Raw genomic sequence first — 27579 nt, forward strand, 5'->3', positions numbered from 1 at the left:
GCGGACTCCGAGCCGCAGCTGCCCCGGGCCAGCAGCAGGCGGCAGCTCGCAGGCGCTCTCAGCGCCCGGCCCGGCACGGAGCTGGGCTGCAGCGGCTGCAGAGCCACAGGGGCCGCGGCTGCGGCCGCCGCAGAGCTGTCGGAGGCTGCGCTTGTCTGCGCACCTGCTGCCGCACCTCTGGGCAGCGGCGACAGCGCAGCCACAGCTGCCACCGCCCTCCTGAGCCCCCGCACGGCCGGCACCAGCAGCGACCTCTCTTCGTGTCCCTTTCAGGGTGCCATCAGCACGGCTGCAAAGCTGTTCCCGAGGCCGAGCTCCTAAAGGATCTGCCAGAAGCACTCCTGATGTCTCTGAGGGCAAATAGTAGGCTTTCTGCATGGAGTGATTCCGACTACGAGTGGAGAGAGTCCCATTCTGGAATCTGCTCCCCTGAAGAGTTTGAGAAGCACCTCCTGAAGGGACCAGCAGCCGTGGTTCCACACTTGCCTTGGGAACCAGATTCCTCTTGGCATCAGCAGGGGGATGCCACTTGTGAGCGTACAGTGAGTGCAGATGTGGAGAATGGATTCTGCACCAGTGACGGATGTGTGTGGGAGAGCCTGGGTCCGGCAACCATCAATGTACTCAAAAGGAACCTCAGAAGATTCCAGGGTGAGTATAAGGCCACCCCTGTGCCCTCTAGGCAGGGGCCTGTGTCCCCTCCCAAGGCCAGGGCTGGCAGGTGTGTGGCTGTTTCCCGATGTCTGGAAGAGGCCTCGTGCTCTGCTGGGCCCCATCCGTGGCTGGAAGCAAGAGCCCCAGCTGCCCCCAAGGCTGTGCCGTTCTCCTGCTGCAGCCTGTGCCCACAGCTGTGTCCCTGCCTGTGCCCACAGCTGTGTCCCTGCCTGTGGCCAGGCTCTTGGCTCTCTGGCTGCCAGCTGAGGGAGGCCCACACTGCCTCAGGGCTCCCTGCTCTGCTCCCTGGCCATGGGCTGAGCAGATTGCAGGGCCGGCTCTGCTTCTGGCAGCCAGCAGCTCTTTCCTGCTCCAGGTGAACGGTTCAGGTGCCATCCCGTGGGCACGGCGGTGCTGATTCTGCTGCTCCTGGTGCTGGTGCTGGCTTTGGGGGCGGCCTTGGCTGTGCTGGCAGGTAAGGGTGGGGCAGCAGCGTGGGCCCAGCCCCTCGGGGCAGAGCGGGCTCCCTGCTCCCTGCACAGGGGAATCCTCAGAGCTTCTCCTCTTCCCCCTGCAGCACCACAGGTTCCAGTCACACCTGCGACTCCGCTGTTGGTTCTGGGCTGTCCCCATGACTGGGTTGGGTACAAGGGTGTCTGCTACGGCTTCTCACGGGATTACAGCACGTGGGAGCAGGGTCAGGAACGGTGCTCCGAGCTCAATGCCTCCCTGGCCATTGCCAAGGATGAGGAGGCCATGGTGAGTGAGGGGCTGCGGGCGGTGTGGGGTGGCTGAGGGCAGCCTGGGGGCGCTCCTGGGCCGGGCTCGGTGCTCGTAGGGCCGGGGCTGCAGCCCTGGGCCGGGGCCTTGCAGGGAAGGAGCCCCGGCGTGCGGGGGCAGCCCCGGGCACGTGTCCCCCCGAGGGGCCGGGGCAGCTCCCACTCCTCTCTCCTGGGCAGGATTTGCTCTTCCGCCTCCATGGGAACATCGATTTCTGGCTCGGGCTGCGCAGACGGGGCGAGCGCCTGCACTGGGGGGACGGCAGCAGCTACAGCTCCCGGTGAGTGCCGGGGAGCCGGGCAGGGCCTGGGGGCACAGGGGCACAAGGGCTTCCCCTGGCAGCCAGCGCTGCCTCTGCTCCTCCCTGCAGGGTTCCTGTTTTTGGCAATTCCGAGTGTGCGTACCTGGCTGAGAGGAGATTCAAGAGTGACAACTGCTCCATCGAGCGGCCGTATGTCTGCAGCAAGGCCCAAGCTCCCCTGTAACAGGGGCTGCACAAAGGACCTTCTCCACGCTGGGCAGTGCCAGCTTCACCTCTGAGCCCAGCACAGCGCTGTCCTTCCTCAGCTGCGCCCTGTGCCTTGCACTTCCTCTCAGGGTCACCTCAGTGCCTCTCCATCCCCAGTGCCAGCGCTGGGCTGGGGCTGCAAAGGAAAAGTCTCTGCAATCCATCCTGGCACTGATGCTGCCTGCAGTGAGGGCATTGCCCTCATATGTGGGTAACATGGCACTCTGTTTAAATTTTTATGGAAGTTTATTAAGGGATGAAGTCCCACATTTGAGTGTTTGTCTCTTTGCACTCTGTGAACTTAAACTGTGTTCTGTATATATGTCACAGACATCTTTTATGAAAAATCCTTTCTTTAGGATTTTTTCTCCTTAGAATTCTCAAGAACAAAATGTAAACAATGGTTATCTGCTGCTGTGGAACGCAACAGTTAAATCTGTGATTGGTCTCAAGTGGTTGTTTCTAATTAATGGCCAATCACAGTCAGCTGGCTTGGACTCTGTCCGAGACACAAGCTTTTGTATCATTCCATTCCTCTTCTGTTGTTAGCTAGCCTTCTGATGAAATGCTTTATTCTATTCTTTTAGTATAGTTTTAATATGTATCATAAAATAATAAATCAGGCCTCTGTAACGGAGACTCAGATCCTCATCTCTTCCCTCATCCTTGGACCCCTGCAAACACTGTCACACATATACTGTTACATTATATACATTTATGTATATTTATAGTAGTTCATACATATTCAAACCTTCATTTGAGTTAAAATGTTCTTTTGCTTGGTTTTAACCTTTGACTTGTCTTCGTTCCATCTTCTCGATTAAACGAAAATATTTTATTTTTTCTTGTGGTTTTATATTGTATTTTCACTCCCTGATAACGAGGGTCAATAAATTCCTAATTTTTTGATTCTCTGGTTTCTCTTTCTGTGATCTTGTCTTTTAATTCCCAAAGTTGGGAAGTCAATTTTTTTACACCATTTGCTACATGAAAAAGTAATTTCAACATTTCAGTCTCTTTTAAGCTATGCTGTAAGATAGAATACGTGACACCACTATTTATAAAAGCTATAGGGTGCATAGAAAAACTGAGAGATTATACTATATCAAAATCAGTAATTACAAATTGCACTGTATAAGGATTTTGTGGTCAATAGTAACTTGCAACACAAAAGTTAGTGCATAAATGTGAAAGCCAATACCTGTATTTCTTATTTGTAACATCACACAACAAACTGGATTGAGAAATCCAAATCACCATGGGCTCTTGGAAAGCATCGCAAACTGGCCTGAAGGTGACACTTCTGGACTGTCCTTGGAAGATGTGAGGAAGGACCTTCACTTTTAAAATTTTAAAGGTTCATTAAACCTTAACAAAAAATTACAACAACAGACTGAATAAGGAAAAATTACAGTGCTGGGGGTCTCTGTGACTGTCAGCCACCTCCTTCTGGAGGGAGGGAACCAGGGATCAAGCAAAGCCCAGGAAGGAGAGAACAGTGTGGAGAAGGTGCATTTTTAGTATTTGGGGAACATCTCATTCCCTTGTTCTCATTTGTTTGATAATAAATTCGCTGAAATGTAATTTCCCCACTCCGGGCCTGTTGTGCCCATGATGGGTGAGAGATCTCTGGCTGCCTTTCTTGAGAGCCCCGAGCCTTTCCTGCTGTGTTCTGTTGCCTGCCCAGGGGCAGGAGCAGAGGCTCAGAGCTGGCCCCGGGCACCTGGCCTGGCCCAGCCCAGCCCAGGAATCCCTGCCAGCATTCCCTGCACCATTACCCGGCCCCACGGCGGCTGCGGCTCCGCGGGCAGGCGGCTCCAGGAGTTCAGAGTGGGCAAAATGGGAGTGAGGGACAGGAGGCAGCTGGTGCCAGTGGGGGAAATGGCTTTGCTGGAGCTGGCAGGGACAGGAGGAGGAAGGAGAAAGTGGTGCCAAGTAAAGGGTAGAGATCTCTGACAATTGAGATTCATTTGATCTGCCTGAACTGCAAAAGCCAACAGTCTCTGAGCACCACCAGTGTTGTGATGTGTCTTGCCCTGCCCCTGCCCTGGCTGCAGCAGCCGCCTGTTGGGACGGGCCCTGCTCTCTAAGAGTTGCACCCAGGGACCATTGGGGCAGTGCTGGGTAAGAGGTGAGGAATGGGAAAGGGTGGGAACTGTGAAGGGAAAAAATTAGGGGAAGGGAAAATTAACCAGTTAAACAACTCCAGAATACACTTGGACAGAAATCCATTGAAAGGGAACCACACACCACTTGTCTGCCCTAATTAATTCCATCGGGCTTCCTTCACTAAAAACACTCTCAGAATTAAAAGAGGAGATGCCTGGTGTGTTACCTCAAAGCAGAGGAAGAGGCAGCATGGAAATGCTTCTTCTGCCATGGCAAACTCTCCTGGGAGCACTCCCAGAGCCTTGCAGGGCTCCCCTGGGAAGCTGCTGAACAAATGGAAAGAGCTGGGATGAGCAGAGCCCCAGAGAAATCCCAGCCCCACTGATGGAAAAGTCAGATTATCCAAGCAGCAACAGCAGCTGGAGTGTTTGCAAAAGAGCAGCTTTGTTCTGAACCTCAGCTCAGGAGTTCTCCTCATCACTAAGGGAGTCCTTCCATCTGTTTGGACCTTTTCTATAGCACAGGCCACACAGCAGTTCAATGTGATCATGTTCTTCACCTCCATTATGTTTTAAAGTATCTAAACTTGATCTAGCTACTCATCAGTGGGGACATTTATGTATTTTCAGTGTAAATTACCTTTCCTGGTCAAACACCAACCCTTCCCAAGGTTCAAGTACCTCTGTTTGCCACCACTAACTGCTCATTATTCTTGTCTCAATTAAAAACCTCTGTTAACCCCATTTTTCCACCACAGATCTGTCTCAGTCTCTCTCACCTCTCAGCAGTCCAAATTCCTTGAAATTTAGCAGAACCTTCTTCACACTTCCCAGCTCTTGCTGTCCATCTCTAATCCCTGTCCAACCTGCCAGTGCTCTCCCTGAACTGCTGACAAAGTGAATTCCACAACAGCAGTGCAGGACAACTCATTAATTGCTGAATGAAAATGAAATGAAGAGAAATTAAGAAGCTGATTTGGACCCAGCAGGACTGCACTGTTGGTGTTTGTGTATCAAGAATTTCTATCTATTTTATTTCAAATTTGTCTTGTTGAAACTAAAGTTGTCATATTTAAAATAGATTTTTCATTCCACATGAAAGCAACATGCTGCATGCCTTCCAGCACATTTGCACTGAAAAAACCCCAAACTGCTCAGCCTGGGCTCACATCATGCCAGCAGTAGCTGTATATCAACATTCAGCAGTAATGGAATTCATTCAGAAAATGAACAATTACAAAAATACTTTACTCCAAGAACTGAGGAAGTTATGCATATCTTCAAAAAAATTCAGTAATCAAGTTGTATTTTTGTTTTTATTGAAATAAAATTAAAAAATACTTCTGGCCAATATTTACACATTTGATCCAATTACTCTTCCTGCAGTGTGGTATTTCCCCACCTGTCCCTGAAGGCAGCAGCATTTTCAGAACAAGAACTGCTCCCCAGATACTGAACCCACTCAGCAATGGGTAAAAGGACATTTTAGAAACGTGGCAAATTAGATCACTGAATGGAAAAATGGGAGAGAGGTGTTGTAATAAAAGAAAACCTCATTTCAGTCATTCATTTGACACAATTTTTCAGTTTTCTAAAGTTTTGTCAGCACTGGGAAAATCTCATTTCCACCCAAGACAGTGTGCAAACAGAAGCTTTTGCAGGTAAATTCACTCTGCTGAAGTGACACATAATGAACAGAATGCTCCAAATTCAAACCTTGGGCCTCTTCTCCCACACCCTGCTCGTGTGTGTGTGCTCCATCTCCCCAGCAGCCATGTCCTGTGCCAAGGCTCTCCCTGCCTTGCTCAGCTGCCAGGGAGCTCTGTGCTCTCAGGTAAATTCACCCCCAGGCTCTGTAAAATGCTCGAGGTGGGTCCTGCCAGGCCAGCCTGGGCACTGTAGGACTCGAGCAGGTTTGCCACCAGGTTCATGTCCACATCCAGGGCTGCCAGCTCAGCAGCCTCAGCTCCACAGGCAGGGCCAGCACTCTCACATGGGGCTGCTCCAACAGAACTTGCCTGCAGGGAGTACAAAGAGAAAGCTTTAGCAAATTGCAGGAGCAGATTTAAGGGGGGAAATAAAAAGGCAAACCACAGGAGAAAAGAATCAACAATTCTGCAGCCAACAAAGTCCAGTACACTCCTGAGTCCTGACAGACAGAAATTCAGACACCAAATGCCCATGCCAGCTGAAAATCACCACTCTCCATTACCCAGATTAGGTTCCAAGAGAAGGACACAAAGTGTTGCTGAGTCCTGGCTCAGCTTCCTATGGGAGAAAACTACTACAGGACCTCACAAGTGAAGCTGCAGCTGCTTGCCCTACTACTAAAAACAGGGAAAAGATGGGAAAACTAAAACTAAGCCTTGGAAAAGATGGGCAAATTCCAAGCTTAGGTAAGTTTCAGTTTATAAAAAATGTAGGATGGTGCAGGTCCAGCACACTTTGCTTGCACGTGGGAAGGTTCCAATCCCATTACTCAGAATGGCCACTTGCAGCACATTTCCTGCTTGGAAATCACTGCTGCAAATCAGAGCTCAAGGCACACTCACCCCTCTCTTGTGGCTGCTGAAACTTTTCCCAACGTTGCTCTGTGCCAGCTCACGGTCCATCTCCTCCATGTACGCCTTGAGACTGCCCACGAGCTCCTCAGGAGACACCTTCTGCTCCTGCCTTCCATTCCCAGCATCCAGCTCTTCATCATCCTCATCTGAGAAACCAAACTCCTCCTCTTCATCCACATCATCAGAATCCAGCTCCTCAGAGTCTGCCCCTGCACATGATTTGGTGTCAGTACAACAGCAAAGAAATCAGTGCTGGCATTTGTTTTAAAGAAAGAAGCAATCTCACCTAAAATTCTGTCCAGGGCTTTGGTAAAAGAATCCACGTCAAAGGTAACTTGGGATTCATCAGATGACCTGAAATATAAAAATATTTTTAAAGAAATGAAGCTTCTGTGCTTGCCTAAGCCTGACACAGGCACAAGCCATATTGATTTCTCTCAAGCCAGGACTGAAGTTGGGACATTTGAATTTAAAAGTCCTCAGAAGTTTGAAGCCTGTGTGCATTAGACATCAAACAGTGAGTGCAAGAATTCTTGGCATAAAAAGTGAAAAATTGTGAAGATCACAAAATCCAGCTGAGGGACAGAGAGCAGCTCAGCTTGCAGCACTTGAACCTGCACCAGTGCCAGGGTGGCACCAAGCTGATTTAAAGCAAGTACAGGTTCACTGCTCTGGCTTTGCTTCAGGCCCTGCTCAGCACAGCACCTTCAAACTCTGATTCTCTGCATCACAGAACCAAGCACAGGCTGCAGCACAGTGCAACATTCCACACCAGAGCCAAACTCCAGGTGCTACTACCATGGCAGTTCTGCTCCTTCGTGCGTGGACACTTTGGACACAAAAGCCTTCATGCTCTCAGCAACTGTTTCCAAGTCATAGTTTTGCTCCTCCTCATTTGGGGAAGGAAGGGACTCATTTCTTGTCTCCTTCAGCATCTGATCCAGAGCACCTGGTGTCATATCCAGCCAGCTGTCATCTGCAAGAACACAGCACAGATCTGTTACTCTGCACAAGCCTGCTGGCCCACAGGCCCAAACCAGCTGACTGACAGGGCTGCAACCATCCTGCAGCTCAGTTCTGCAGTGCAGTTCTTGTGCTGGTCCTGGCTCACACACAGCAAAGGAGAGAGAGGCTGAGAAGAACTGAGTGCAGATTTCTTGTCACTACTTACAAACTCTGCTTTGCAGAGCTCAAACTCAGAGAGACCATTCTAGTCACTGAGAAGCCTTTGGCCACTCAGTGGAGGAAGAAAGGCTTACTCTAAACTGGGAGAGCCAATCCAGTGTTTAGTCTTGAGGAAGGCTGGATTTGCTTTCCCTTCACAGCTGTCAGCATTGCCCCTCTCCCCCCACAAATAATCATCTGTAACAGGAATAATTCCCCCATCCAGCTCACCATCCTCTGCAGGAAGACAAGCTGCTTCTCTCTCCAATTCCTTCAGATCAATGGGGGTTGTCTGTAGTAGTGCCAGGATTTCATCACCTGGGCTCACTTCGTCACAGCTAGAAGAAAAACCAAAATCAATTGACTGAAATGGATTCAATGGGATCACATGCTCTGCATTCAGGTTTTCACTTCAATTCTTCATTTTCCTTCTGTGCAAGCACATCCAAAAGGGAAATGAATCTGGGGAAGTCCCAGGGCACTACCCAGAGCATTGGCCAAAACAGGACACAGTCAGTCCCTGCAATTCCCAGCTGATGGCTCCAAACCCATTGGTCATGGCTCTTTTCCTTTACATTTCATTTGCCTTGGTAAATATTAAGATTATCAGATCCCAACCAGCACAGACTGGAAACTCAAAAACATAACAGCCAAGATATTATGACCTGCCAAAGCCTCAGATATTTCTGATTTCTTTTTTGGTTTTGATCTTCCAGAGAAATCCACAGCCAGCCCCTTGAGCAAAGGAGAGAGATTACCCTGTATTCATTATTCACTGGCACTGCTGTTCAATGAAACTTTTCTACACTTTCTACAGTCAACCAAGCAAAAATTGCTTTGCAGTCACCACTTGGAATCCACTTGGAAGAGCTCAGCATTTCACAAAACCAAGATAAAAGAGTTACTCAGGCCAGAACTTCTCCCAGTGGAGCATTCCAGAGGAATTAGTACTTGTATGTCCTGGCCACAGCTCCCATGTTCAATGTGCAGTGCAGAAAAGGGTTCAGGTGTTTGTAACAAGCATTTCAATGGTCACTTACAGGATTTGTAGGGTCTATGACACTCATGAATTTCAAGCAGCTCTCACCTTTCTGGCACAGCAACAGATTGCTGGAAGTGATCTTCTGCCATGTGCAACAGCTCCAGGTACTTGGCTGATCCTTCCATTTCTCCCTATTGAATGCAAGCCACAGGCATGAACCCAAACAATTCTCCCTCCCCTTCCTCCTCACAGTCAGGCTTCCTAAGGGCGACTGTTGGTCACACAGAAATGCTGAGAGAACCAGAACAACTCAAACCTCTTGGCCATGAACACTTGGAACTCAATACAGCCAAGGGGCATTCCTGTATTTGAAGTATATTAAAGGATATTAACCTAAGAATCTCAATAAAGTTGTCCAATATTACAACCTTCAATTAAGTAGTCAATTTATGTCCCATTTATTAACTTCAAAGAAGTAGTCAAAGGTATCTTTAAAAAAAAAACCCCACAGAACCTCACCAGAACCCCCAGAACCCACAAAAACCACACACACATCAAAATTACACGTGCATGGGCCCAGATAGGTCTATGGGGTTATGTATGGATCTTGCAGAATATTGAATTCTAGAGGGGTGGAAATGAAATGTAAACCAGTGCAATCAGTCACACCTCACACAATCACACATGGGGGTTTTCTTCACTCAAGTGTATTTCTCCCCTTGCTTTAGATGAATGAATCAATCCCCACATCTTGCTTTTTCCTTTCTAATTTCCAAATTAAATTCCTTTCAAAGGGGAACAACCTGCACATGTCCCCTTTAAACACATTAATTCATTTCACACAGAGATAAGGATTCAAGCTCCTTACACCAGTTCAAGGGTTAAAATGTATTTTCCCTGGAATCTTTAAAATCTACAGACACTGAAATAGTCACAGACCTTGAAATAATCCTTCTCCTTCAAGCTCCTGAGGAATCTCTCCCACAGAGGACCGCTTAACACATTTCTCTTGGCATCAGGAGCCACTTTGCTGCTCTTGGAGCACAAAATTTCAAAGCCATGGGCCTGCAGATGAAAGATGCAACAACAAGAGGTTCTCAACGTGTGACAGACTTTGCTCACATTTCTCTGGACAAGCAGGCAACTTTCAGACAAGGACCCATTCCCTGGACATGCATGAGCCAAGGCCAAAATGCCCCAGGAATCATTACCAGCTTCATGCCCAGCTCGTAGGCTCTGTACTGAGGATGAGCTGGGGCGGGCAGGGTGTATCCACTGCGTCTGTCTGGAACAAACTGCTGCTGCACCAGCTGTGCATACAAACACCGAGTGAAAGTCACCTGCAACAGCCAGAGCAGAAACAAACACTCCCTGCAGCGGGACTGGGCTGGGGACAGCCAGCAAACTCCCTCCAGGTCACCAGAGTGCCTTTGAAGGCACCCATTATCTGAGACTGCATTCAAAATACATCTTAGAAAGATTTTTCTGATAAATTACTTTTCAGGCTTTACAAAGTTTGTCCCAAATTGAAATACCCAAGGAAATACGAACTTTTGTCAGTATAAATACATTAGGAAAAACCCTCAGTATTTTTTATTCAGGTTAACAAGGTGTATTCTCAATTAAAATGACATTCAAATAAAACATTTCAGCAACTCCAGAATTTGACTCTAAAGCTTCTTTTCAGGAGTCTAATGGTACAACTCTGTAACAAAATGCATCAGATACAACAGTGCTTGGACAGTGTTCATACAAGACTTCATAAAAGCTTTCCCAGAGCTGTGAGAGCACAGCTGAGAAGGTGAAAAGCCTGGGAGTGAACCACTGGTTAGGAGCAACTGCTCCCGTTGGCTGGCAGGGCTGGCAAACTGCTCTGATCACACAAGGAGATCAATTTACTGAGCAGGCACTTCAGCAGAGGAACTGCTATCACAACCTCTGGATTCAGAAACAATTCTCTCAGGATCAGCCCCCTGCAAGTCCAGCCACACCGATCCAGAGCAGCTCTCACTGCAAGGACCTGGAAATCCATCCCTACAGGAGCACACAGCAGGGCCGTCAGCGGCTCTGCGAGCACTTACCAGGGCCATCACTCGCTGCTCGGCAGGGAAGGTTCTGAAAGGGCGCCGGCAGGCCCCCAGATCGCCCGGCTCCCGCAGGTAGAAGGCCTGGACGGCCGCAGCCACCAGGGACGGGCGCAGCCTCAGCACGGCCGCGATCCCGGCCGGGAGGAAGCAGCGGGCTCGGTGCAGCGAGGCCTGGATCTTCTCGGGATACCTGAGCGGCAACAGAGCGTGGGAGGGCACTGCCAGTTAACCACTCCTTCTTCAGCATCAGGGCCCTTCCCTTTAATATTTACTGGGATCATGGCTCAGATTGCTCTGCAGTTAAAACCTGGCCAATCTAATGCCTAGAATGGCTGTTTCTATCATACATATTTATAGAAGTGTACATAGCTCATAAAATTGAATCTCCTATATGGGTAAGATGAGTCCCCGTGGGCTTAACCAACATATCCAGCTCTCCAGTATTCTTTGCCATATTTGCTGTCAAATCCTTACAAAAATTATAGCACAGTGTGGAGCACAGCTGTGACAAGCTGAAGCCCTGACAATTCTGCTGGTGCTACATTTTAGATCAAATCCTCTTGTTCCTCGGGCACAGGGCCCCTAAAAGATCGTGGAACTTTCAGAGGTTTCAGTCTAAGGAAGATGTGAAGGAAGAGTAACTCTTGTCATTGCCAGGGGTGGAATTACAGCAGTGAACCAGTTTCAGATCCCCACACCACAGCCTACAGGACACTGATGCCCCTCTTTCCTAGAGGGCCACAGAAAAACCTTCAGCTGCTGGTTTCTGAGAAGGAACCAACTTGATCCCATCTGCTGGGGAAACGCTGAAAGCCCAGGGAGCACAGACCCAAACCCCACAGCTGCAGGAGCCAAGTGCAGCCCCACGTACCCATGGAGGCGTTTATTGAGCGCAGCTCTGATGGGCTCTGCAGCCAGGAACTCCTCGGCGCGGGTGGATAACAGAGCCAGCGCCTGCGGCACCGTGGCACGGGGAGCAGAGAGGGCCCAGCCCTGCTCCCAGGGCTCCCCCGGCGCAATGATGTGCAGCTCTCCTTTGTAAAAGAACACCTGGCAGGCAGGAATGCTCCCGTCACACAGGGCAGGAGCACTCACACACAGCCATGGAACAGCTCATTGCACACACAAATGCATCTGGTTAACACTGACAACAGAAAGGACAAATAGAGAACCAATGCAGGAAGCAGCACAGCTTTTCTAAAAAGGTTATTTGAGATGCCAGAGATCACAATCCAACCAGGAAAAATCCCTATTTGAACTGCAACAAATTTCATCAAATATACCTTGTTTCTTTACAACAATAATATCACGCTTTTCTTCAACTGGAGAAGTGCTTCAGGACAACCAGCACAGCCTAACTGCTTCAGAACATCCCAGGCATTAAAAAGCAGCATTTCAGGTGTCACATGCGACCTCTGCTGGTTCCTGATCCTAAGAAAAGCCCTGAATGCAACGTTCTCAACCCCCTCACTCTGTCTGTTCCCTCAAACAAAGGAAAGTATGAGCCTGACACTCCAGGTACACACTTGCAATCCATTTTGGTGTTGTGTTCCAGTCGTTGTAAGAATCTTGGAGTAGGGGAAAAATAATTGAACAACTTTTTGCTAATGACCAAATTAATGATCTCCATTCTAATCCACTGCCATTAGCAGCCATCCATATCCAGGGGAAGGTGTCTGCTCATTATTTCACCTGGACCAGACAAAGCCTGTGTCCTTACAGAGACAGCAACACTCCAGCCCTGAGCATTCCCTACCCTGAGGGCAGCAAATCCTCTGGCCCAAACACTCCACAATATGGTAAAAAACAAAAATAATGTCATCCAAATAGTTCTAGCAGAGCTTGAAAATTCAGATGGATACAGGATTGCTTGAGAACACAGCAACAGTCAGGGACAGACAGCACTCTGGATTTTCAGAGGCAGTCAGACTACTTGGCTAGAGGTGCAAGAGAAAACTCCAGCCGCTATAGAAAAGGCCACTGACTCCCCCTTGCCAACTGCACACAAGTTTTACTCACCCTGTTTTCACTGTTGTCAGGATTCAGCCACTTTGGGAGAAAATCAGCTGCTTCTATCAAGAGAAACTCTCCATCGTTGTCATCAATACTGGCCAAGGAGAAATTGGAAATTGAGCAGGAAAAGCCTTGCAGAACACAACAACACACTTCTCAACCCATGTCTGCTGGGGTTTTTTTAATATTCATAAACCCATAGAAAGGCTTAGGTTAGAAAGGACCTTAAAGATCAACACCTGGTTCCAACACCCTTTCCACAGCCAGGCACACCTTCCACTAGCCCGGGCTGCTCCAAGCCCCATCCAACCTGCCCTTGGACACTTCCAACGTGTCTGGGATGGGAAACACCTCCAAGGATGGCAATGGTAAGACAGGACCTTCAGAGCACAGGCACTGCCCCTTGGCAGCCCTCCCACTAAAGCAGCTCAGCAGCACCTGCCTTACCTGGCTGCCAGCCCCGGGAACTCCCTGGTGATCTCCCGCAGCAGGTACACAATGAACCACTCATCCTCCACGTTATCCCCGAACTCCGTGGTGCCGCCCAAGTGCGCCGGGATCTCGCCTGCACGGGGCACAGACAGGAGAGGCGGCTCAGCAACGCCGTGCCCGGCAACAGATTGTCCACACGGGCTGCGGAGTCCCCCTCGCTGCGGATATCCCAGACCCTGCTGACAGAATCTTGTGTCCTGTGCTCGGGGACGGCCCGGCTGCAGCAGGGAGGCGGCACCAGATGCCTCACTGGGTTAACCCGTGCTGTGGCACCGAGAGTCGGGGAAGCCGCCGGGTCCCCCTCACACGCTCCCGGTTCGAGCCCGCCGGGTCCCCTCACACGCCCTCGGCTCCCGGCCGCCGGATCTCCCTCACACGCCACAGTTCTCCCTCAGACGCTCCTGGTTTCTGGCCGCCGGGTTCTCCTCACATCCCAGTGCCCCATCACACACTGCCGGTTCCCGGCCGCCGGGTCCCCCTCAAACGATCCCGGTTCCCCCTCACACACTCCTGGTTTCTGGCCGCCGCGTTCCCCTCACATTCCCGCCCCGGGTACCCCTCACACGCCCTCGGTTCCTGGCCGCCGGTCTCTCCTCCAAAGATCCCGATTCTCGGCCGCTGTGTGCCCCTCACATGGCCTCGGCTCTCCCTCACTCGTTCCTAGTTCGAGCTCGCCGGGTCCCCCTCTCAGGCTCCCGGTTCCCGACCGCCGGGTCCCCCTCAAACGATCCCCGTTTCTTCTCACACCCCCTTGATTCCCGGCCACCGGGTCCTCCTCACACTGTCCAGATCCCCCTCACACGCTTCTGGTTCCCGGCCGCCGGATTACCCTCAAAAGATCCCCGTCTCCGGCCGCCAGCTGTTCTTCACACTCTCCCGGTTCCCCCCCACAAGCTCCCGGTTCCCGGCCGCCGGATCCCCTTCAAACGATCCCACCCTCCCCCCGGTTCCCTCTCTGACACTCCTCGAGTCCGGCCGCTGGTTCCCCTCACACCCCCTCGGTTCCCCCTCACACACCGCCGGGTCCCCCTCACACACCGCCGGTTTCCGGCCGCCGGGTCCCCCTCACACCCTCCCGGGTTCCCCCCTCACACGCTCCTTGATTCCGGCCGCCGGGTTCTCCTCACACCACCCCTCATCCCCGCTTTCCCCTCAAACGCCGTCGGTTCCCTGCCACCGGATCCCCCTCACGCTCTCCCGGTCCCTGGCCGCCTCCGGCGCCTCCGGGCGCTCCTCCCGCCGCGCCTCCCGGCCCGCTCCCGGCTCACCGTGGCCCGGCACGTAGCGCAGGCGGAACGGCTGCCGCTGCCACACGTAGGCAGCCAGGAGAGGAGCGAAGCGCACCAGGGCCAGCTCAGCGCAGCGCCGCAGCAGCGCCTCGCCGCCCGGGCCCGCCGCCGCCGCCGCGAACAGGCGGTAGCGCACCGCATCCTCGGGCAGCGCCGGCCGCCGCAGCGCCTCCATCGCGCCGGAACCCAAAGCGCTCCGCCCCCGGGGAGGAGCGGCGCGATGGCGGCGGCGGGGCGGCGGCGCTGAGGATGATATCGCGATACGCGCGGAAACCGGTGCAGCCGTGAGTGGCCGCCGCTCCCCCGGTGCCCGGCGCGGCCCTGAGCCCCAGCGCGGTCCCGGGCGCGATCCCCCCGGCCCCGCTCCCGGGCCTGCCGCCCGCGCTGCCCCAGCACCGAGCAGGGCCCGGTGACGGCCCGGTCACCCCTGTCCCCGACGGGAGATGGTTCCCGGCATTCCCGGGATATCCCGGATTCCTGAGCACGGGTCCCGGCCGGACACCGGTGGGACACAACGCGATTAAATCCCTGTAACCGGCTCTTATTCCCTGACCCAAGAGTTAGGTCAGTTATGACTTACTCGGCTCGCTTACTCTTGTTCTATTTAATTTCATTCAATGTAATTAATCTACAGGGATAATGGCGTCATCTCTGCTTTTAGGGAGCTGTACCTCAATTCACAGCGTTTTAAGGTTAAGTTTAGCTGATTTTGAAGCCAAGACCTTAAAGTCCGTATTTATCCTAGAGTTAATTTTGGCACCTGAAACCCAGAGTTTTGGCGACAAGAATTAGCTTTGTAATAGTAATAAATATCTACACAGTCCTTGAGGAGCTGGAAAGAAAAGCCTATAAAACTCATCGGGAACGCCGAAAATGTTTATTCTTGTAAGGTTTGCCAAGTTCCACTTCTGTTTTTACAGACGAGGACTCCCCAAACATGCCCTGAGGCATCACCCACCGCCAGAGCCGCGGGCTCAGGTGTGCTCAGCCACACCCACGGCTGAAAACCGAGCCCAGACCTCCAGGTACTTGTGGTGTCACATCTGATCCAGCTCTTCTGGCACAGCCAGGCTTCGTTTACTGACACACTCGCTCTGTCATTGTTTGTTGTGGGCTGATTTGCTTTCTCTTTGTTTTTGTTTTTGGCTCGGCGTGTGCGTTTCAGGGAGTCGGGAATCCGTAAGGGATCGGATGATCATGGCGATGCACAGACTGCGAGTCAGGGTTGTGCTGACACCTCCACAGAAGACAGCTCAGTCTTCTCCTGGGGCTATGACGTGAGTAGAACATAATCATCCAAACCAAATGGAGCACAGAAAGACACTTCAAATACCACTGCAAAGACATCTCAGAACAAAAATTATTGGATCTGTTAAAAAATCTTGGTGCTGATTAAAGAAAGAACATCTTTTTTACTGCTTTCCATCTATCTATTCAAAACACATAAGGCTCATACTATTCTGTTAGTATTCTTCATTTCCACTAAAAATTTTGGAAATGCAAGTCATTTAGTGCCTGAGTGTATCTATAAATGCTGTTATTGTGGAACCCCAGGCATGGCTGGATGACTTTCAGGTACTTGGTGTGAGTTTATCCAACTTCTGCATCCTTGCATGTTTCTCAAAATACGGGAAGCTCCCAAAACATTATTTTCATTTTGAAAGGTTTGATTTATGCTCCTTCCACCAAAGTGTGCTGCTGCCTTCTGGGAGGTGAGATGGAGCTGTTTTGATTTACATGATCCCAGAACTGACCCCATTTTCTATCACATGTAACAAAGGGCCTGACCACCCCTCAGGTTCAGTGCTTCCCACCAGCCTGCATTGCTTTTTGTGTTGCTGCTGTTTGTGGACACTGGAAGCAACAAATCCTCCATTGCATTAAAATATCACTGAATTTTATCCTTCTTGTTTTCTATTCCTTTAAGTCATGTAGGTTAATATAATAATATGGATATTTCAAAATGTTTTAATATTTTTTTCTGCTTTGTCAATGTAAGCTTTTTGTGTGACTGCCATCCATCTTTAAAGCCTGCATCCATCTTTAAAGGCTGCATCATCTCTGGGAAAAAATAATTTAAAGTTAAAATCTTTTTCTGCATTCCTGCTAAGCTCTAAACAAATAGTTGTGTGTTCCAATTATATTTTAAAAGATCAATTAAAGAAAACCCATGCAAATGCTATTCACGAGGTATTTTCTTTCCTCTCCAGGAATTTGACAAAGCTGCCACACAACAAGTTCAGCAGATGTTCAGACAAATTGATGAGCTTCTGTATGAGCAGAAAGAGACAGTTCATGTTGAGGGGCTGCGGGAAGAATGCCACCAGTGGTCCTCCAGCTTTCCTCACCTCAGGTATTTTATTCAAGGGCTGGTGCTGCTGCCTTCCTTACAAGGCTCACAGTTGCTTTTAAAACAGGGGGCAGGGTGGGTTTGTGCAGCTATGCAGTAGCTAGACATAAAAAGATCACTCTGGTGATGTGCCTGCCTGTCATTAATTAACATCCTCTCACCTCACACGTGGTTCCTTGTCAGAGATTTGTTGCCATCTGTGGCTGACTTGGCATTAACAGAGCAGAATTCTCTTAGAAAACTGAAAGTGTCACCAGGAAAACTGCACAGTTTCCCAGGAGAACTTTTAGGGCTTGCTGCTGATCTTACACCCTCCAATAACTGCACTGCCAAGGTTTTTTGCTGTGTTTCTCTTTTGCTTTTGCCGTGGCAGGGTGGTGGGGAAGCAGGTGGTGCCCCCCATGGATGAAGGGTATGGATGGTACTCGAGCTCCCCCTCGGGCACTTTGGCTCCCTCGGATGTAAGTTCACCACAGGAAAAGGATTCTGATGAGTAAGTACCAGCAGTGAGCCTGGCTCATGCCAGGGTGGGAAGGAAGGTTTGTTCTCTGCTTCCTAGAGTGTGCAGCCTTCCTGTTAGGCTGAGTTTTGAACACAGCACACTCTCTTTTTCCCCTTTCTAACTCAATTTAGTACACTTAGAACAGCAAGAACACATAGTTGTGCTTTTGCTGACTACAGTGAAGTGGCCAGTTAATAGAAATATCTTTGCTGCTGCTGAGTTCTTAAGAATATGTATGTACTGTAGCTGATTTTGTTATTAATCATCTGTTGAATTTGCCTAGACTTTAAAAAATACAAAGCACTGTTAGTGCTGCTTTTATTATTTAATGTTTCAAAATGCTTTCTAATCAGCTTTGGATATTTTGTCCCTGAAGTTTTGTCCCCTTCAGGGACAAAATAATTAATTTAATTCTTAGCAAGAATTAAAAGGCATCCAAACCAAACATTGTTGCTTTAATGAATGGTTTTTTTTGGCCTCACTACTGCTTGCCCTTAACAACCATGCTTGTCTCTCAGGTATTTGAGGTGGAATAACAACTCATTTTTATTTCTGCTTTCTGAAAACTGTCACCTGTCCAGATTGAGTGTTGTGGGCAAGAAGATGCCTCTTTTTGTTGCTCCTGCTCACAAAAAGGCCAACCCTTCCAAGCCTCCCACCTTGTGCTCCTCAGAGAGGGCTGAAGGGGAAGAGGAGGTCATTCTCTCCGAAGGCATAGTGGAGGAATACCTGGCATTTGACCACAGAGATGTGTAGGTATTGAAGATTAAAATACTGCCCTGGGATTCCTGCAGTTAAGATACACATACTTGATGAATTTATTTCTCTTTTCTCTACAGAGCTCTCAAAGGCCTGAGGTTACCTGGGCACTGGGAATTTTCCCAACCTATTTCCTAGGGCAATTTCTTTCACTAAATTATGTTTAGGAATTTTTTTGATAGTTTATCACACTGTCCATTTTTGTGCTTGGTTTGAATAATTCATTCCATCCTAAGAGCCTGAGTATTTAATAATATGTGTTTAAACACCATTAATTTTTTTACACCGTGTCAAATTCACTGCTGTTAGTTATGCAACAGCAGTGTGCTGTTTCTGTTTTGTACTGACATGTTGGGTGGAGTTGTACCTTTCTGGATTTTTTTTCAGTGGTATTTTTAAGAACTAGAGTGGATTTTATGCTTGTCAAGAAACAATTACAACTATATTTATCTTTTTACCCCTTTACATTATTCAGCCCTAAAGTATGAACATATGACCTGGGTAAGGACTCTAGAGGGTGCTGTCAGTTCCTGAGTATTTAATTTGTTTTAATTATTAAAGGCACTTATCTGCATGGACCATTAAATAAAAATTGTTATGTTTCTTGCTTTTACCAGACTAGAGAGACATTGCTGCAGCAAAAAATATCACTCTCTTATCTTCAAGATTCTGTCCTGTCATTAGATATGGAGCCTAACAAAGTGATGAAGAAATATCAGTGTAACAAATAATTCAGATTTTTTTATGTGAATTTCATCTTATGGGTTAATTATTGTTCATGGAGTATGATTTATAATCATTCTGTATAGGGAGATCAAGGTGGGTCAGTCATTTCTCACTGAGGTTAGTGGGAAAACTGAAAATAAATGCAGGGCACAATGTATTTCTGGTGCAGGTAATGCTTACATTTTTACAGGGAGGAGGATTTGCACGAGAGGAAAATGGGGCTGTCCTCTGGCAGACGGAAATTGGGGTTTCCTCCTGTCTCTCCCTATTCCTGCATGAAGGATTCCGTGCTCACCTTTGTGTTTGATGATGTGTGGAGTGAAGTGCTGGTCTGCATGGAAGAATTGATCTGCAGGCACTGGGAAGGGTCAGCCTCTGGTAAGGATTCACAGTTAAGGTGAGGGGCTCAAAAGGGGATTTCAGCTCATTTTGCCAAGTGATATATTTGGGAATGATCTTTTCAGTGGGAATAAAAAGGTTATTTTGGTAGCATTGTGAAACACATCTTCAAAAACCTTACCAGAGCTTATCATCCAAGGGGACTCTCTCTAAAATAAAAAATTGATTCATAGCACTGGCTATGCATATGCTAATATTGACAGGAATTCTGTTGCTTTGCACAGATGATGAGAAGAATATCATAGCAGTGGAAACGCTCCGAGCAGATGCCAGAAGCCCTTTGCAGCTGGATCCTCTGCCAGCACTGTTACCTCGGGTGCCACACACCAAGATGCCCTCAGTGGCCTCAAATCTGGTAAGGATTTTTACCCAGCTCTTGTTTTGTGTGGGGATGAATCACAGTGTTACCTCAGCAGACACAGTGGTTCTGTTTAGCTAAATAACTGGTTTGTAGTTTGTGTGAGTGCTGGCTGTCCTTTCTGACACTTTAGTCCTGTTGTTAGTCAGTTGGAAGTTTTAATTCCTACTTTCCTCCTTGAAACAGTATTTTATGCCTGTGTGTGACAACTGTGTGGTGGCTGTTGATTCAGGATGTAGTTCTTTCCACATTGGTGAGATTGAGGAGTGTGTGTGTGGGATCCCATTCTCACATTAATAGTTAATTCATCTAGCAAGAAGGGAGAAATTTCTGCAGTTCTAAACCAGTTTTTTTCCCTCAGACACTGAATTTAACTGTACAATCTACTTTAGATGATTTGCATCTAGAGTGGTGAGCACCAAAGTGTTACCTGTTTATTCCATTTTAATTCAGCTATTTCCTTCTTATTTCTTTTTATTTCTTTATCCTTTATTTCTTCCCCCTGCCTATCCCTTGTGTCCCCTTGTTGTGTGTGTAGTGCCCAAAACCCAGAGGTGGCCGCAAAAGCAAAAAGAGGAGAAAAACACCTCAAGTATGTATGGGATTCAAGCTCTGCTATTTTCTACTTGCTGTTCTTATGGTGGGTGGAATATGATGGCTTTTTTCACATCAGTCTGTATCTCAGAAAAGGACTTTGCAGATCTGTTCTTGACATAAAATGTCAATATACACTGAAAATTATTTTTGTATTTTCGTAAAGCTTCTGATTATAGTCATTGTTGGGAGATCAGTAAATGAGCTGCTCAGTTGGAAAATATTATTAGAACATTTTCTAAGCACTATCATTCCAAAAAAATTAAATGCTAAGATCCCCTAGCTGGGGAAATAATATAACTGAGTATATATCTGGATGTCATGGAAGAAATTAATGACTTTTCTCCAAAGTGATATACAAAGTCTGTAAATATCTGTGTGTGTGTGTATTTCTGCCAAACAGTAATTTACTTACTTATTTTGTTTTAATTTCAGGTAAGTCTCTCTCAAGGGTCAAGTAGTAGTTCTCAGCGGAACCTGAATGGCTTGATGGTGATCCATGGGATCCAGTTACACCAAAGGAGCCTGCCTGTAGTGGAGAAAACACTGTAAGAGCTACAGATCACCTGTAGTAAATAAAGTAGAGCACTCTCACAGTGAGAGGGATTTGACCCAAAACCTTGTAAGATAAATTCCTCTGTCAGAGAAAGCAATGAGTTATTTTCCTGCTTGGTTATTTGTTTATTTGTCCTCTGTGAAAATTGATGTAGTTACTGTCATATTCCCTGATAGGGGAATAATGAGTATTGACTCCATGATTGTAGAGGCTGATTAATTGCTTTATTATGCTATATTATACCATATTATACTATATTACTAAGAAACTGATCATCCTTTTGAGACAGTCCAATACAGACAGATCTAATTGGTCAGTGAATCCAAACACCATCACTAGTGTTCTATTAAGAAACCACCCTTTGGTAAACAAACTCCATAACACATTCCACATCTGCACAACAACAGGTGCAGCAAGTGCAGATAAGAATTGTTTTTCATTCTTTTCTCTGAGCTTTCTCACAGCTTCTCAGGAAAATCCTGGGAGAGCTGTGTCTCTCTCTGTTCAGAGGATACGTGATTACCACAAGTTACATTAAAAATCAACACACATAATTTTTGCCCTCATATCTTATGATTAAAGTCACCTGTAGGTGAGCACTTTGCTAACAGCTATTGTCATGCTGATTGTGGAAGTTTGCAGGCAATCCCAACATGGGAAGAGATGAGAATCTTGACTCCATGTTTCAGAAGGCTGATTTATTATTTTATTATATATATTATATTAAAAGTAAAAGATATATTAAAACTATACTAAAAGAATAGAAGAAAGGATTTCATCAGAAGGTTTGAAAGGAAAGAAGTGGAATGATAACAAAATCTTGTGACTGACCAGCAAGTCTGAGACAGCTGGGCTGTGATTGGCCATTAATTAAAAACAACCACATGAGGCCAATCACAGATGCACCTGTTGCATTCCACAGCAGCAGATAATCATTGTTTGCATTTTGTTTCTGAGGCCTCTCAGTCTCTCAGGAGAAAAGATCCTGGCAAAGGGATTTTTCAGAATATATCATGGCTACAGCTGACCCTGTGTCTTTTGGTCTTGTAATTTTGTTGCTGTTGTTGTTAGGGACGTGGATGACAAGCGGCCAGGTTCGAGCTCCCTCCTCTCCACCCGGGCATGGCCAAACCGTCCCCTGGAGCTCAGCACCTCGTCCCTGTCCCGCTGCACCAGGAGGAGGAACGCTCCCCCACGGACCCTGCATCCCATCGGGACCCCGCGCTCCGGGGACGACGTCTGCAGGCGCCTGTAGGTCCCCAAAACAGCACCAGGGTCAGAGAGCAGCCCTGGGCAGGGAGAGGAGCTGCCCCTAAAGCACAGCTCCCTGAGAAAGCTGAGTTTTTAAAGCTGATGTTGAGTGTGCTGCCAGCTGTGATTCAGTGAATCACACACATTGCCATGTTCAGGTAGTTTTGCAGGTGAGCAATAGAGCTCAGTCTGTCCTCTGCAAGCAAAGTGAATGCCACCATCTCCTCCTTGGCATGGCTGTCTCTTTCTGCAGCCTATTTTCTATATAAATTTAAAATTCTGCATATTTTGGAGGTCATACTGCATGTTGTTATCCTAACCCAGACTGGACTATAAAGATGTTCAAATAGGTTATCTGACTGACCAAAGGGCTCCTAGTGAGCCCTCAACCACATCTAGAATAACTTTCTTTTAATTTGCACAATGGCCTGACTGGAGTCATTTACAGGGACCACAGGGTATCAGGAAACAATGCAGGATTTGATAGACCTGTCTATTTCACATGTTCTAAATTGATGTAGTTTACTTCTAGTTTTGTTGTTTATCTATAAATTCATCCAGTCTGTTGCCTTCTTGTCACATATTGAGACTTATTCCTTGTCCCTTCATAACTGGTGTTTTTCCTTCCAGTAGTTTGTGTTTCTGTTCCCTTTCCTCAGGCTTCAGTCAATGTAAGAAATACTGACATCTCTGCTTTATTAAAATGTGTCTAGGTTTGAAAAGACAGGTGTCTAAATGAAGCAGGAGCCTCCCCTGAAATGGAAAATGTAAACCCCTCTTCTCTGAATTGCTATATATTAGCAATATATAGCTAATATATATTATAAGTTATATATATATATATATAAGTTTATATATATATATTATATATATAATATATATATATATATATATATATATTATAATATATATATATATATATTATAAGTTATATATATATATATATAAGTTAAGGGGCTCTCAGATAAAAAAATATGGGAGCAGGAAATAACAGTTCTTTAAAGGGGAAGAAAATAAAAGGATAAAATAAACAATGCAGTAAACCAAAACAACACTGACAGAGTCAGAACCCAACCTGACACCCTGTGGGTCAGGGTGTTGGTGGCAGTCCCATTGGAAATGTGGCTGCAGCCCTCCTGCAGTGTCAGGGGTGGTTCTGTTGGAGCAGGGATCCTGTAGAGAAGGTTGTATTCTGCCTCTGAAGATCCAGTGGAAGAAGAGGCAGCTGCTGTTCCTCTGGGGAATCCCGTGGAGAAGCCGTGCTGGTGTCTCAAAACCTCTGGATTATATCCAGGTAGCAATGCTTGGCTCCTCCCTCTGGGCCCACATCTCCCAATGGGATGTTATAGTTCTTATCAGCCATGCAGTGACATTCAATAGCTGTTATCAGCAGATGTCTCTCTGGAAGGACGAGTGATTGTGAAAGAGATAAGGAAAACTGCCCACTGAACAGAAGACAAGTGCCACACAGATGGCAAATAGAATACAATTTGCTTGACAATCCAGGACAAAATGTATTGTAAAATGTAAGTAGAGAGCATTAGGAAAGTTCTTTTTAGATGGTTTGAAGCTTTTTCAAGGTATCCTTACAGAACAGTCAACTCCAGAAGGCCAAAGAAAAGGACAACATCACACCTTTCCACCTGCCAAACATATTAACTGTGTGTTTTTCTGTTCTTACTGTGCATTCCAGCCTGACTGCACAGGAGCAGCTGACCTCACCCTCCCCACTGCTGCTGAACAGAAATCACCCCCTGCCACCCATTGCCACCACCACAGAGCATGGGAGCACCACAGGATCTCACAGGCAAACGGTAACAGGCACAAGAATCTCATTTTATTACTGGGTAATCTGAAGTTGTTATCACTGCTGGTCAAATTACCCAGCCCGGGAGTTCCAATTTATTTCTTGTTTTGTGACAGATGGTCAAATAGATGATCAAATAGAAAAATGTTGTATTGGTTTTGGGCAACAGCATCACCCACACTTATCTGCTTAGTTTTAATGCAAATTCAGTGTTTGCCTCCTCATAACTAGGTATAAAGTAATTCAATTTGAAAATTAGCTTTAATTCCTGGGTTAATTATTTTCAATGAACTGTTGCATTAAGAAAAAGCCATAACTCTGTTATTTCCCCTTGCAGAAACCTCGAGGGAACTCGAGCCGTGCTCAGAGTGTCACGGCACAAGAGGACACTCACCAGCAGCTCCAGGAGCAGCTGTTCTTACCTGATCCCTTCTCCAGGCCTAGCACAACCAGCACATCCTCGGTAAAGCATGGCTAATTACACATCATCCTTAATTACTGAAAAGGGTGCTTTGAGAATTAACATCAATCCATGTCCAGTCTGTTTCAGTATCCAATACTCTCAGTTTAATGATTCCTACTCTACTGGTACCTTCTTGTATCTTAACAAAGTGTTTTTATCAAAGCTTTGGCAGCTGTAATTTCAGCACAGCTTTTAAATAGCTGCTTGATTGGTTTGTGTGTGTAATTTCAACATCCTGGACTCAGCAGTTATAAAATGTGCTTTGGAACAGTGCAATATCCTGAAATGGAAAGACTGCCTCTAACTGGCCCAGTGATCATTCTAAATAAGTGTTAGAATTTGACCTTTCTTTAAAACTTTTCTTAGACCTTCACAACATCTAACTCATTACCAAATACACGTGTTTAAGTAGTTTTTAGTTGTATTATAATCTTGCTGATTTTTTTTCATGCAAACAGAACTAACCTGAGCTGTTTTTCCAGCCCCATTCCCAGCGCCGCCGTTCTTGCACTGTTATTGATTACACTAATCAATCCTGGACAAGGAGAGCATCCACGAGTTCAGGTATGCCCAGCAGTCACAGGGTTTAGTAAAATCAAACAAAGGAGGCTTTTGGGACAGGGATGCATTTCCTACAGGGGTACATTCCTACAGGTAATTTACACTTTTACAGAGTTCCATCCATGTCTTTAATTTGCCATTATACAGATGTTATACTTGCTCTGTCCTGCTCTACTTCAGAGTATAGTTGGATGCATTTTGTTGGGTTTTGTTTTTATTGCCACCAAATATTTAAATCAAGTAAGAAAGCTTAATGTTATCAGCCCCAGTGCCTCTCATTGTCCAAGTTTTCAAAGCAGTTGTCAGCTTAAACAGAAATAGTACTGTGAGGTTAACAAAGGCACTAAAACTGAAGTAACTTGTTTGTAAACAAGCAAGGAGTGGTTCCTACTGAAATTAAATATCTGCCCTCCTCCCCCCCAAAAGAAAAATGCAAGATGAGTTTTATGACTGCTGTATTGACAAAACCAAACTAAATTAGCAAAGCTTTGTAGACACGAATACTCAGTGAAATATCAAGGAATGCAGTTGCTCCCTGCAATGCAGCAACTCTGCAAGCACAAGCTTTGCCCTTTTTGGAAGTTATAAATAATGTAGTTGCTAGCCATGTGTTAGACTAAAAAGAAATTTTAGTTTTAGGCTAGTGTAGATGCATTTGATACTTAGCTGTAATTCCTTCCCAAAGTCTTGAGGCTGTGCATGATCTCCTGTTTGTCAGGTCTTCCATCCCGTGGTTCTGTGAAAGCCCACGGCCGAAGTGGATCAGGCACAAAGAGCAAACAGAGGCACTGATGTTGGCCATGGAGGAGCATCCACCCATCCATCCCTCTCCAGAGAGTCATGAACCATCTCTCTTTCCCAGCAAGGTCAACGTTGTTTACACAGAGTTTTCAAACACCCTTCCTTCCAGATAGTTATTTTTATATAAATCTAAGCAGCAGCTGCCAAAGATTAGAAGGGGTGCACTCAAACATTCCATTTCCTACCAGTAGAGAAAGTGATGCTCCTGTGGAAGGGTGAATACATTCCAGTGAAGCCCAACTCCTGGGAAACCCAGCAAACACTCTCAGGCTGTGCTTGTGCTGTTTTCCATGAGGCTGGTGACAGGTTCATGTCCTTAGAGGCACTGCAGGACCTGCTCATTTTTCCCTTAGGAAGGTTAATCCTTCTACAGACATAGTGATTTACATATTTTTTAAAAATGTATTTATATGATTCAATATGTTTAAAGCAATATTGTACTAGCAAAAGCAAGCACTCAGCTTTGGCAGGTAATGAATGCTGTGGCAGCTGCAGCAGGTATGAACAGAGGTAGAACCAAGGCAGCAGAGCAGGTGACCTGGCAGCTCCAAGGGCAGCACACCACTGCCTCTTCCTGAGTTACAAAAATACCTTTTACCTGTTCCTCAGTCAACAGGCAAAAAGAAACTTCCTACTACAAGTAGTTTCAGACAGTACTCAAAATAAAATCTTCCTGCTGAGACATTTTATGGTAATTTCACAGAATAGCTCAGTGTCCCTTTATAAAAATACCTATAATTACACAAGATTTCTTCACTCCAAGGTAGAGCTCCAGAAGCCACTGATGCAATGGAGCTTTCAGGAGCTGTGTCTGCCCTGTGTGACAGAGGCATTTGCTGGAGTTGGCCTTGTGGCTCCAGATAAGACAAATGAAACCATGAAGTACAGGCTTCTCAAATAAGTGATTAGTTGAAGGTCTTACTCCCAAGCAGTAAGTGCCAGATGAAATGTAAAAACAAGATGAGGTAACCACTGGCTCTATTTAAACAAAGTTAGGACTCTCCACAAAAAGTCGTTCCTTTCTAGTCCAATTAAAGAGCACTGTTTTCCTGTATTTTCTTATTATTCTTCAAATTACAGTTCAAAATAGAAAAAAACCCTTGTTGTTATTTTTTATCACGTGGCTCCCCTATTTCCTCACTCCAGACCAGCTAATAATTTTTCATCCATACTGAAGCTCTCAAATGCAGTTGATCCAAACATGCTTTAATCAAAAACAGAAAACTGTGCAAATATAACTGGGTTAACCTGCCTTTGCATTTCCAGAAGTTAAAAAAAAAAAAAAAAAAAAAAAAAAAGCAGCTCTGAGCTCTATCTTAGGTTTTCAGAGAGAGAAGCTGATGCTCACCAGAGACCTCTACTCACTAAAGCACTTCAAAATCCAATTTCTCTTCTGGAACGCTGTGCAGTGTGTCAGTTATGTCAGGCAAAGTGCAGATAACATCCCATTTGTATCTGTGCCATTCCTCAGGGACTGAGGGAGTTTTCTGTAGCACAAGAGTTACAAAAGCAGACAAATAAACTTGAATAGACTTCTGTAAACATGATGTAGTGTTTTACAGCCTAGAGGAGTCAGTGGGTTTAAAAAATGCAGTCACCTCCTAAAGCCATTTTTGTTTTTTGTACAGATGGCTGACACTAGTGACTGCTCCTGGACTGTTATTTATTTATTTTATGTAATAAAAGTAACCTTCAAGCCCTGTGTTATAAACCACAATGATATGCTCTACTTTCTCAGAATCAGGGTTATTTTTCAGAGCAGAAAAGTAAAAGGGAACAGAGAGACCATCTTCTGGCTTCCCCCCAGGAGG

The 27579-nt window shown here is 46.7% G+C and overlaps 3 protein-coding genes across 5 annotated transcripts in view; 2 read left to right on the forward strand and 1 right to left on the reverse strand.

Annotated features, from left to right (window-relative positions):
- Positions 1-2851, forward strand: part of LOC141729662 (uncharacterized) — a 41166-nt gene extending 38315 nt beyond the window's left edge. Inside the window, exon 6 of the mRNA XM_074544502.1 lies at positions 1805-2851. Within this exon, the coding sequence (XP_074400603.1) occupies positions 1805-1919 (115 nt within the window). The 3' untranslated portion in view covers positions 1920-2851. The remainder of the gene's footprint in view (positions 1-1804) is intronic.
- A 2210-nt stretch (positions 2852-5061) lies between these two features.
- Positions 5062-14816, reverse strand: LOC102068491 (protein ecdysoneless homolog). 2 transcript variants are annotated; one of them, XM_074544479.1, is made up of 13 exons: positions 14621-14816; positions 13308-13425; positions 12867-12954; positions 11719-11897; positions 10842-11037; positions 9972-10100; positions 9700-9825; positions 8866-8951; positions 8010-8116; positions 7413-7590; positions 6901-6968; positions 6603-6823; positions 5320-6068 (listed from the first exon to the last, which is right to left on the reverse strand). In XM_074544479.1, the coding sequence occupies exons 1-13, from the start codon at positions 14814-14816 to the stop codon at positions 5856-5858; spliced, it is 1905 nt and encodes a 634-aa protein (XP_074400580.1). In that variant the 3' UTR covers positions 5320-5855. The 2 variants fall into 2 exon arrangements, with proteins under 2 accessions (XP_074400581.1, XP_074400580.1); XM_074544480.1 differs by lacking the exons at positions 10842-11037; positions 11719-11897 and having other exon boundaries at positions 5062-6068.
- Positions 14814-26999, forward strand: FAM149B1 (family with sequence similarity 149 member B1). Of its 2 annotated transcripts, XM_074544485.1 has the most exons (15): positions 14814-14925; positions 15562-15666; positions 15807-15918; positions 16852-16994; positions 17365-17484; positions 18075-18245; positions 19169-19356; positions 19602-19732; positions 20274-20327; positions 20765-20877; positions 21957-22136; positions 23830-23950; positions 24281-24406; positions 24889-24970; positions 25686-26999. In XM_074544485.1, exons 1-15 carry the CDS (start codon positions 14891-14893, stop codon positions 25757-25759), a joined length of 1755 nt encoding a protein of 584 aa, XP_074400586.1. In that variant the 5' UTR covers positions 14814-14890; the 3' UTR covers positions 25760-26999. The 2 variants fall into 2 exon arrangements, with proteins under 2 accessions (XP_074400586.1, XP_074400587.1); XM_074544486.1 differs by lacking the exon at positions 20274-20327.
- The last annotated feature ends 580 nt before the right edge of the window (positions 27000-27579 follow it).

The sequence above is a fragment of the Zonotrichia albicollis genome, chromosome 7 (genome assembly GCF_047830755.1).
Source record: "Zonotrichia albicollis isolate bZonAlb1 chromosome 7, bZonAlb1.hap1, whole genome shotgun sequence".
In the NCBI taxonomy this organism is placed as follows: Eukaryota; Metazoa; Chordata; class Aves; order Passeriformes; family Passerellidae; genus Zonotrichia; species Zonotrichia albicollis.